The sequence below is a fragment of the Adiantum capillus-veneris genome, chromosome 26, assembly GCF_014529385.1.
Source record: "Adiantum capillus-veneris isolate H3 chromosome 26, ASM1452938v2, whole genome shotgun sequence".
In the NCBI taxonomy this organism is placed as follows: domain Eukaryota; kingdom Viridiplantae; phylum Streptophyta; class Polypodiopsida; order Polypodiales; family Pteridaceae; genus Adiantum; species Adiantum capillus-veneris.
The window spans coordinates 119,086,453-119,098,282 of record NC_140956.1 but is presented as its reverse complement, the minus strand read 5'-3'; the positions used below and the strand labels follow the sequence as shown (position 1 = coordinate 119,098,282).

Below are 11,830 nucleotides of genomic sequence, written 5' to 3'. Positions count from 1 at the left end.
GGAGTTACTTGTAAACATTCTATTAATTGAGTAATATCTGGTAGAACTGGTTTCTTGGGGAGGGTTTTGGATCGCTTGGAGAGAGCGCCAAATTTCAAATTTCAATCTTTCGAAAAGGCTACAGCTCTGCCCAGTGCCAAGTTGCCAACTGGATACCACACTGCACGTACCGAGTCCCGACGCTCTGATAAGACTGGACTCCCGAGTCGCGAGTCCCTAATAAGTCTCGGCACGGTTGGAGACTTGGCAGGCATGTCTCTCGAGTCTCCACGCTTGATTTTGCCCCTCTCCTAATTTCACTTCTCTGAATGTCTGTTGTTCCCCTCCTCTTTTGTGACTCGTGAGTCGTATCCTGCACATTGGCTTGGCGACTCGGAAGCTCCCATGCCCTCGAGAGGCTCTCAAATGCCTGCAACCCCGCCCCCATTCCTCGACAGCATTCCCATGCTATACAAGGACCTTTGAGTTGGAACTCGGACGGAGCAAGGCAGAGGGCGGGCTATGAACAGGCAGTAGCGCAGGCTGAAAAGTCGGGGACCACCGGTGTCGTAGCTGGAGGTGTCGGGGCAACAGCACGCCAGGATCGTGCCAATGGGAGCTGGTGGGATTTGGCCTGGTAGTGCCTTGTTAAACGTGGGAAACCAACTCCCCGCCTAGGTACTACACGAAGTCCCCAATCTACGCCCTACGGATTTGCCCACAGGCCCTCCCCTAGCTTCTTCTTGGATACAATTAATGGCAGCAGAGAAGCATGAAGCGGGGCAGAGCAGGCATAGGACGAGAGTCGGCGCCGGTGAAGGCTAGTGCAGGGGCACTCCAAGGTAGGATGTGGTGGCTGGTTCTGTAGTAGAGTGACGGCAGGGGATGAGGGCCTGGCCTCTCTCGCAACTATTGCGTTTCCATCTCTCTGTGTCACTCACTTGTGACTAGTACTTAACGGGTGGAATTCTGAACCGTCATATTTCCTCAGCAGGATGACTCCACTTGGCATGTTCGGCATCGTCTCCTCCAGCTCTCATCGAAGGCAATCGGGCCAGCTCTTCAGAAAATCAACAAATCTTTCGACTCTGCCAAGTTGCCAACTGGATATCACACTGCAATCTTTAAATTTCAATCTTTCGACTCTGCCAAGTTGCCAACTGGATATCACACTGCACATACCGAGTCCCGACGCTCTGATAAGACTGGACTCCCTACTCCCGAGTCCCTAATAAGTCTCGGCACGGTTGGAGACTTGGCAGGCATGTCTCTCGAGTCTCCGCGCTTGATTTTGCCCCTCTCCTAATTTCACTTCTCTGAATGTCTGTTGTTCCCCTCCTGTTTTGTGACTCGTGAGTCGTATCCTGCACATTGGCTTGGCGACTTGGAAGCTCCCATGCCCTCGAGAGGCTCTCAAATGCCTGCAACCCGGCCCCCAATCCTCGACAACATTCCCATGCTATACAAGGAGCTGAAAAGTAGGGGACCACCGGTGTGCAGCTAGAGGAGTCGGGGCAACAGCACGCCAGGATCGTGCCAATGGAAGCTGGTGGGATTTGGCCAGGTAGTGCCTTGTTAAACGTGGGAAACCAACTCCCCGCCTAGATACTACACGAAGTCCCCAATCTACGCCCTAAGGATTTGCCCACAGGCCCTCCCCTAGCTTCTTCTTGGATACAATTAATGGCAGCAGAGCAGCAGGCAACGGGGCAGAGCAGGTGTCGGACGAGAGTCAGCGCCCGTGAAGGCTAGAGCAGGGGCACTCCAAGGTAGGATGTGGTGGTTGGTTCTGTAGTAGAGTGACGGCAGGGGATGAGGGTGGCCTCTCTGGCAACTTTTGCGTGACTAGCTCTTAGCGGGTGGAATTCTGAACCATTATATTCCTCAACAGGATGACTCCACTTGTCATGTTCGGCATTGTCTCCCCTTCCACGTCCCTTCCTGCAGGTCTTGCGGGTCGACTGGCTCCTCCACATCTCATCGAAGGAAATCAGGCCAGCTCTTCAGAAAATCAACAAACCAGGTGCACGCCATATTGAAAATCTAGTTCATGTTTAATTAATCAAAACCATAGCCTACCTAAGTTTAGTTAAATGACTAGTAACCGAATAGCAAAAATCATATTTTTGTAATAAAGCTTGTTACATTTTTTGAATGCGCGATGAATATGTTTTCCATTGTGAGTTAATTTTGATAAAATCTACAATCTAAATGGCTTGCACAATCTCAGCACATGCATGGCCATTCACAACATCCCACAAGGAACTTTGGACTAGATGTTTTGCTAGTTTCAATATACACATCTAAAAATAGTACAAACTAGCAAATGTGAGAATACTCCTAGATGCTTCAACTAACAATATTCCTACCAAATTGAAAGTTAAGTAGCTATATGGTAAGAAAATTGCTTGATGAATCATTAGACACTTGCTAGTTTAAGATATGCTCTAAAACTAGGAACCCATCTAGGAATTTCAAAAGGTGCAAAGTACTAGAGAAAAGCGGGTTTTTGCAACTAGAGGATGGGTGAAAAGAGGGTTAACTCAATGATCAATCCTTTAGTCCTCACGTTGAAGCGTAAGCATTAACCAAGGCAAGCCCTCTTATGTGCCTTCTCAAGAGGCCAATGAATAAATATGGACCGATCAAACATGTAGTTATATGTTGATGGTGCATATGCCTCTCTCTAAATTTTAACATATATTCTAAATACATACAGGCACCGTCAATGTTATGAATCCTTTTCAATGTTGTTAATGATTGTGGCACTAGAGCTACAACAAGAAAATGGTGAAGGAGATAATTCTTCATTTAGCTACTGCTCTTCCTTGTTATTTGTATTGTCAAGTGGTCTTCTTTCCATTTTCACTTGAATATAAGTAACGAGATAAGCCTTACAAGTACTTATGGAGAAGACATCCAAGAGACACCTTTCTCTAGAAGAATGTAGAAACCATTTCTACTTGATTCCTGATGTATGGAATTGAAGCTTGGCCTTGGCTCATGAAAAATGTAGGAGCTTGTTGGCATGCTATTTGATGATGATGAATCTAACTTGTTTTTGGGTGACATGCGATGAAGGTGGAGGACTTGTCTTTCCATTTAGCTTGCACAAAGGACTTGGCTTTTGCCCATTCTTCCATTTTTTGGCTAAGTAGCATGCCCTCGTTGCAACTAGAAGATACCGCATTTTTCCCTCTGCAAACTTGAATGCACAATCTGTAGATGTGACACCAATGTTCCCATTAATGCTAAACGTAAAAGCTCATAGATGCTTATTGGCAAGTTGCAAGCCCAAAAGATAATAAAAGTGTCGCTAAGTGCATCGTACCTTGTGACGCTCATAGCAACATTTACAAACTATAAAGCGTTGTGTAAAAGACAGTGTTACGTCTTTAAAAAAAAGACCCAAATTCGTCGCGAGAGTCATTTTTGCTCCCACAGCAATTGAGCAAGATCATTCTCCATCCACTCTGGAGTAAAGCGAGGGTGGCGCCCATCGGCGATCTCTCCTAATTTGTCCCCACCGCATCTCTCTTCAACGACCCCCATCCCTCCTTTACGAGGTACACACACACACACACACACACACACACACACACACACAGAGCGATGAAATCAAATGATATATTAACACTAGAATGGTAACCTAACAGGACATAAAAGTGTCCTTTCAGGGTTTTGGGAAAAAATTCCAAAACCATAGTAGATCCACTCATTTTGAAAAATCCTTTCATGAGTTTATAGTTCAATAACTACCACATATGGAAAAAATGAGAAACTTGTAATTTTTCTCATCCCTTGGTCACTACAAGCCTCCAAAGTTTATGGACCAATGCATTTTGTCCAAAACAGCAATTTCTTACGGTTGATTGCATATAAATAAGAGTGGAGATTTTTGTAGGACATGAGATAAAATGCCCCGTTAACTTCAATGGGTTGGTGACCAAAACATATGGTTGCTTTTACCTTACTAACTTTTTTTTGGGCAAAAAAAAAGGTTCAAAAAAGTTGCATTTTTGCCATTCTGTGGACCTATCATCAAAGTTTCTATAGTCACGCTCAATACAGATACTATATACATGTTTTCTTAGTTTCCTTTGGGCCTCTGGATTCAAAAGGAGCCATGGAGCATGTCAAAAGGATAGTGGATCTCTTAGAATTGGAACCTTGAGGGCAATGATAAAGTACTAAATACAACAAACATGAAAAAACTGGGTTTAGCATAATGACCTCTGGAAACCCATAGAAACTACTCAATATCTAGCCAAGTTTGTAGTCTACGATTAGATATGGTCACTACCTACAAAATACACACAATTGGCCTAAGAAACTAGCAATATTGAGAAAGTTATACTTGCTACTCTAAAATGTATCGTATTCTTCAGCAATCAAAAAACTCAACCATCATCATATACTATGCTATATAGCATATTAGGTCCCCCAAAACTCAAGAAAGATGAGCTTTATGTTATACATTACACTTACACAATCAAAATTGAATTTGGATATCAAGAAAGCCACCAAAAAAATCATATAAGTGCTAATTTTGGCCAAAAAACAAGATTATGCAATTCTTGTAAATTGGTCATAACTTTCAATTTTAACACTTAGCTCTCCCTACAAGCATCAAAACATGTTGAGAACTAGGAAGGCCTAACCTCTAGCCATCTAAACCTCACAAACATGAAGTTTAGAGTGGTATAGTTGCCAAAAAATGAAAAAAAGCCAAAAACAAGACCCGTTTTTTCACACAGTTTAGGTTCAAAAATGTTGTGCAAGAGTAAGGTTAATAATGGTGAGATCGATACTCAAAAAAAAATGCTAAGTTTTTTTCAGCTCATAAGTCAACTTTGTGGATATATAGCACCTAGAAATTCATTTTCATACTCTTCAAATAATTCAAGCAAAATGGTCACTTAACAGGACACAAAAGTGTCCAAGGACATAAAAGTGTGCTGTTACCATTCTAGTGTTAACGTCTTTAAAAGGCCAAAATGACCTATCAAACCGAAAGATACAACCATGTGTGACTCTAGTACAATGTTAGGGGAACATAAAGATAAAAATAAATTAGGGTAGCTAGAGTGGGTAGGTAAGCAAGCCTAACCTATATACTCATCAACATCAATGTTCTAATGGGGAGTGGGTACATGAGGGCTAATGAGGTGCACATTGGGGGCAGTAGTAGACAATGGTGATCATCCCATGAGCTCCCTCATGGGTCTCTACAGTGTGGCCTCAATGTCCTCCATAGTCAGCTATCGGGGGGCATGCTCGATGTCCCTCAATGATTCTGTGTACCCTTTGATGTAGACCTCTATGGTGTGAAGTTCCTCACATCCTTGGGTCATGAGTGGCCAAGTTGGATGGCTCGATCACAAAGAATGCCCTGATGAGAGTGTGAATGGGTAACTTGTGGTGGGCAATCCAAAGTAGGGCGCATACCAACATGATAGAGAAAGAAAGGTAGACTATGCATGTGAAAGATCTGTCATTATGAAGGGTCATATAGGGATAGGATAGGCAATCGGGAAAGACGATGATGAGGGACAAAGGTATGTGGTGAGGTTTAGGGCCAAGGTTTTGAGTTATCATAAAAGATATTATGTGCAGTTAAGAAGGGAATTATGAGGAGTGGTCACATTATTGACGTGTGACAAGGAATATTTGATAGGGGCATCAATAGGTTGTGAAAATTTATTGTTTGTCTCTTCTTGGAATGATTACAAATTGTTCAGCTCCTAACATTGAAATGTTGTGATCGATGGCCTACATAAAGTCTTTGAATGCCGAGTTCAAGCATATTGCAGGGAAGGACAATCCAATGGTAGATACGCTATCTAGGGCAAGGTATGAAGATGAACATGACATGATTGTCGAGGGATATGATGTAGGCACAAAGTCTTACACTATTGCTCATGCAAAGAGTAATCATGCATGTTTTGTATCTTCACTTGAATCCTTTTTAGAGGAGTTATATGAGGGTGAATGGCTCTTGATATGTCAACACTTAAGTACCTTGCTAAAACAGGATGATTAGACTGAGCAAGAATATAAGAGGCGAAGAAGATGAATAGTTCTTGAATGACAAATGCTCATGGAAGCATCCTAAACAAAGAGAGAGAACAATGTTGCCAATAGTATCTGATAAGGCTACTCACAACAAGAGATTATCAAGGAGTTCCGTGAAAGTTTAAGGTCAAGATATCAAAGTGTATGGGCAACCTTCGCCAAAGTGAAACAAAGGTATTGGTGGAAAGGGATGTATAAGGATGTGGTTGCTTTTGTGGAGACATGTGTGACATGAAAAATGTATTCAAATGTATGGCATCGTGATGGACTACATCCTACTTATCCATTGACCGTACATTACAAATGGGTTGTGGATTTGGTCACAATGCCTTTAGGACTTTGGAAAATAAGGTATTTGGCGCTTGCAAGAAAAAATTTGTCTGATCAAGGTGGAGGGAGTGCATCGAGGACAAACAATACACAAGGTGTATGTAAATTCCTTCTTGAAGATGTGATCTGTTGTTATGGATACGTGGCAAAAATAACTACGGATAGAGGAGAATTGTATACTAACGAAGCAAGGGATTCTTCTCTAGGATGGGCATCAAACTAGCTTTAACTTGTGCTTATAGCCCAAAGGGCAATGGAAAGAGTGAAATAGGACATCCTCCTAGAATTAACGCTTTGGCTAAGGCTTGTGAAGGTAGTCTTGGAGAGTGGACAACGCTATTGTCATTTGCATTATGGGTTGACCATACGACACATAGTTCACTCTCACTGACTATATGCCTATTGAATTGATGTATGGTCCACAACCTATGATGCCAATTGAATATGTAGTTCTTACATGGAATGTATTTCCATGGAAAGATGGAATGAGTAGAGAAGACCTTCTTCCATTGCACATATGGAAATTGGAAAGAAGGCCTGAAGACATTGAGCGCTTGCAAAAGCTTGACTAAAAGATGCAAGGTTGAAAGAGATTTCACAAGAGACATAGGCTCATACGAAAATCCATTCAAGAAGGTGATTGGGTGTTGGTGTATGATAGTAAACTTGAAAGCAAGCACTGTACAATAAGGGAGCTTGCAAAGAGATGATTTGGCCCTTATGTTGGCAAGCATGTGCATGTAAATGGAACTTACACCTTACATGAGTTGGATGGGACAAAAATGAAAATTTCTAGTGCAAAACAAGAGTTAAATTGTTCAAAAGAAGAGAGGATGTTGTTCCATTTATGCACAACCTAGTGACATGCAAACTCAAGATGAAAGTGAAAATATGATATTTGACCATGAGTTTTTCTGCTTATCAAATACTATTGTGGAACATACAGGAGGATGTGCAGGTTTAGAGGGGGTGGATATTGTGCCATGGCACGTGAATAATCTGAAATAGAAACAATCACCTCAGTTTAAACACATTTTAATGTATCAAAACAAAAGCAATCATTTACATAATGTGATATATCTTGAAGCGGCTATTGTAGTCGCTATCATGTACATACCTATCTAGGGAGTCATGGCCTACAAGATTGATGCGGGCAAAAGCTCATCTCGCCTACAAGATTGATACGGGCAAAAGCTTCCAAAAATAGCAACTAATGGGCGTCATCATAAAATTGCATCGAAAGTGATTGATCCCAAAATACAAAAGGTGAGAAAACTTAATGCATATCTATGCTTTGTATCCTTATTCGAGTGATCTTAAAAATTTAGGGATTTTTCTCAATCTATTTGGGATTTTCGCATAGAAAATGGTCTTCTTAGGGTCAAAAATAACCTGAAAATGACCTAGTTTCGATCAAAAGTGGAAAAATGAAAAAAATTTGACACATCAGTTGATATTTTCATGTGGAAGAGAGAGAGATGACTTCCTATTGGTGAAAAAAGTTGAAATTTTATCCTTTTGGGAAATTTACTTCATGGTTGCTCTATGAGTGTGTAGCACTACAAGAGGTTGTGTGCACTTGTGACGCCGCTAGCGACGAAAATACATTGGGTTTTTATACTCCCCGGAGTCGCTAAGACCGTCGCTAAAAGCATCGATACGGAAAGGTCGCTATAACTGTCACTATAATCGTTGCTATATAGCGATGATCATAACGACGTTTACAGGCCACCTATAGCGACGCTTATAGCGACGTTGCAGAGCTTTATATAACGACGCTCATAGCGACGCCCGAGAGAAATTATTTTGGTGGTAGGGCATTTTACCCATCAACCATATTGAATGTTTCAATGATTGAGTAAACCTAAATGAATCCAAGATAAGCCTACATTCACCTTTGAAAGAAAGTGCAAGCTTAGATATAGACCCAAAGTAGTCACCCACAAGACAAAAATGAATCCAAGATAAGCTCAGATTCACCTTTGAAAGATAGTGCAAGCTTAGATATAGACCCAAAGTAGTCACCCACAAGACAATATAATCATTAACTCCATCATCCATAGTATTGTTTGTAGAATAAAGATACAAAACTGACAAAAGTTAATTGATAAAAGTAAATCAATGACACTTGTACACATCATAGGCAAAATCACTCGATTGTTAAACTTTGCAAATGTAATAGTTACAACACCATTGTCATTATTGAAAAAATATACATGGTTTTCCAATAGTTACAAAAAGACATATAAACGTCATCTCATGATACATATGCTATGACAAAAGGAAACTAATGCCATGTAGCTACGGCTAGACTGACGTCCTGTAATCAGACGTCTCATCGTGTCCAAGCGGCGTATCTGTCAGATTCTACAAAAAAAAAAGACAGCTTTCTATAAGTATAAACATATAATTTATAAAACAATACAACAAATAGAAAAGAGTAAACCCTAATACTAACCATGCTACCGTGAGAACTCAGAATGTCCATCAGAGCGTTTAAGCCCTTCCTGTCTACGTACTCACGTTCGTATGGTGTGGGGCACGTCCTGTCATCGACCATTGCCAAAACATACAAAGAATCCATTATGTTAGAATTTAAAAATCCCTAAACCCTAAACCCTAAACTATCAAACCTAAAGAGCAATGCAAAAACAGTTACCAAATCGACCTCAAATGATGCACACTTGCCGCTCCCCAAGTGGTGCGAGCTCCCTGCCTCTACTCACGCTTTGGCTGTCTCCTTTTGTTGCTTCCACTTGTTGGGATTCTTGTGTTGTTTTCTTTGCATTCTTCCAATCTTCTTTGGCTAGCCAATCTGGTTTGTTCCACCCATGCTTAATTGATTTTTGCACTTCGGAACGCTTGTGCTTGTAGTATTCGCGCATTCAAACCTTCATCACATCTTCATTGAAGCGCTCATCCCGTGTTGGAACGGGAAACTCGTCATGAAGAATGTTGATAACTCTGTCTTTTAAATCACTTAGTACTTCACTCCAGGTGTTTCGTATGTAGTGTCTAAACACCTGAGAACAAAGACCGTGCATGTGCGAGATCACCTTCTTGCCTTCATCAGCCAAGATGATGCCGCCGCTGAAGTCGACGGAGTAAGGCAATCTCTCTCATCGATGACGCGTGAACTTGGGTGTCCCGGCAAGGGTCTCTAGCTTCGTGTCGATGGGGGTACGGATGTTAGGTGTATCCACTGGGCCTTGGGCTCCGAAGCGAGGAGTGTCGACTGGAGTGACTCTTGGAGGAGTAGCTAGTGGTGTGTGGCTGCTAGCAATGGCTGTCAGTTGCGCAAAACTTGGTGTAGATGGCGATGACGTGGCTAGTGTGGGGCGGGCAAAGAAGGGGAGGGTAAAGAGCTTCGTCGAACACGAGGCGGTGTCGAGGCATCGGCAGTGGCATCCCCACAACAACCGCCACTGCCACCATTAGAGCACCGGTGCTTAGACGAGTGTGAAGAACGTCTCATCGATACCGAAGCTTTGGAGCGCGCTAAATGCTCCGAAACAGAGGGAGATGCTAAAGAAGTAGGAACGCGGGATGGTGCTAGGAGAGTTTTCAATTTTAACGTCGGCTAGATATTTAAGGTCTCTTGGGATAGTTTCCTACAACATTAAAACTCTCCTAGCACCATCACGTGTTCCTACTGCTTTAGCGTCTTGCTGTATTTCGGAGCATTCAACGCGCTCCGAAGCTTCGGTGTCGACGAGATGATCTTCACACTCGTCTAGGCACCGGTGCTCTAGTGGTGGCGGCGGCGATGGTTGTGGGGATGATGCTTCGACACTGCCTCATTTTTTACGAGGCTCTTTACCTTTCCCTTCTTTGCCCTCTCCCACACCAGCTATGGCATCACCAGCTACACCAGGTTTTGCACGGTTGACGACCGTTCCTAGTAGCCACACACCACTAGCTACTCCTCCAGGAGTCACTCCAGTCGAAACTCCTCGCTTCGGGGCCTAGGGCATAGTGGAGACACCTAACGTCCGTACCCCCATCGACACGCCGCTAGAGACCCCTGTCGAGATACCCAGGTTCACGCGTCACCGACGAGAGGGCTTGCCTTACTCCATCAACTTTAGCGGCGGCATCATCTTGGATGATGAAGGCAAGAAGGTGATCTCGCACATGCGCAGTATTTGCTCTCAGGTGTTTAGACACTACAAACACCTGGAATGAAGTACCAAGTGATTTAAAAGACAGAGTCATCAGCATGCTTTATGACGAGTTTCCTGTTTCAACACGAGATGACCGCTTCAATGAAGATCTATGAAGGTTTGAATGCGTGAATACTGCAAGCATAAGCCTTCCGAAGTGGAAAAAGCAATTAAGCATGGGTGGAACAAACCAGATTGGAAGAATGCGAAGAAAGCAGCGCGCGAGAATCTCGACAAGTGGAAGCAACAAAAGGAGGCAGTCAAAGCGCGAGTAGAGGTAGGGACCTCGCACCACTTGGGGAGCGGCAGGTAGGCATCATTTGAGGCTGATTTTTGTAAGTGTTTTTGCATTGCTCTTTAGGTTTGATAGTTTAGGTTTTAGGGGTTTTTAAATTTTATCATAATGGATTATTTGTATGTTTTGACAGTGGTCAATGACAGGACGTGACCCCACACCGTACGAGCGCGAGTATGTAGGCAGGAAGGGCTTAAACGGCCTGATGGACATTCTGAGTTCTCACGGTGGCATGGTTAGTATTAGGCTTTACTCTTATCTATTTGTTGTACTGTTTTATAAATTATATGTTTATACTTATAGAAAGCTGTCTTATTGTTTTTTCTTGCAGAATCTGATAGATACGCCGCTTGGACGTGATGAGACGTCTGATAAGATGACGTCAGTATAGCCGTAGCTACATAGCATTAGTTTCCTTTTGTCATAGCATATGTATCATGAGATGACGTTTATATGTCTTTTTGTAACTATTGGAAAACCATGTATATTTTTTCAATAATGATAATGGTGTTGTAACTATTACATTTGCAAAGTTTAACAATCAAGTGATTTTGCCTATGATGTGTACAATTGTCATTGATTTACTTTCATCAATTTACTTTTGTCATTTTTGTATCTTTATTTTGCAAACAATACTATGGATGATGGAGTTAATGGTTATATTGTCTTGTGGGTGACTACTTTGGGTCTATATCTAAGCTTACACTTTCCTTCAAAGGTGAATCTGAGCTTATCTTGGATTCATTTAGATTTACTCAATTATTGAAACATTCAATATGGTTGATGGTGAATGCTCTGCCACCAAAAAAAAATTCTCTCGGGCATCGCTATGAGCGTCGCTATATAAGGCTCTGCAGCGTCGCTATAAACGTCACTATGATCGTTGCTATAGGCGTCGCTATATAGCGACGGTCATAACGACGCATATAAGGACAGTTATAGCAATTCTTATAGCGACGTTCCCATATCAATGATGTTAGCGACCGGT

At 42.3% G+C, this 11,830-nt stretch overlaps 1 protein-coding gene across 1 annotated transcript; it reads left to right on the top strand.

Moving 5' to 3' along the window:
• The first annotated feature begins 216 nt into the window (after window positions 1–216).
• On the top strand, window positions 217–11,348 carry LOC147424073 (uncharacterized). The gene is made up of 4 exons (XM_086501400.1): window positions 217–1,471; window positions 1,871–2,002; window positions 10,976–11,077; window positions 11,174–11,348. The coding sequence occupies exons 1-4, from the start codon at window positions 1,376–1,378 to the stop codon at window positions 11,231–11,233; spliced, it is 390 nt and encodes a 129-aa protein (XP_086357526.1). The 5' UTR covers window positions 217–1,375; the 3' UTR covers window positions 11,234–11,348.
• The last annotated feature ends 482 nt before the right edge of the window (window positions 11,349–11,830 follow it).

Excerpts from the sequence above, each read along its gene's own strand:
- LOC147424073 (XM_086501400.1), top strand. The coding sequence starts at position 1,376 with ATGCCCTCGAGAGGCTCTCAAATGCCTGCAACCCGGCCCCCAATCCTC. Across the intron at positions 1,472-1,870 it reads TGAAAAGTAGGGGACCACCG|GATGACTCCACTTGTCATGT; the intron begins GTGTGCAGCTAG and ends ATTCCTCAACAG. Across the intron at positions 2,003-10,975 it reads TCAGAAAATCAACAAACCAG|TGGTCAATGACAGGACGTGA; the intron begins GTGCACGCCATA and ends ATGTTTTGACAG.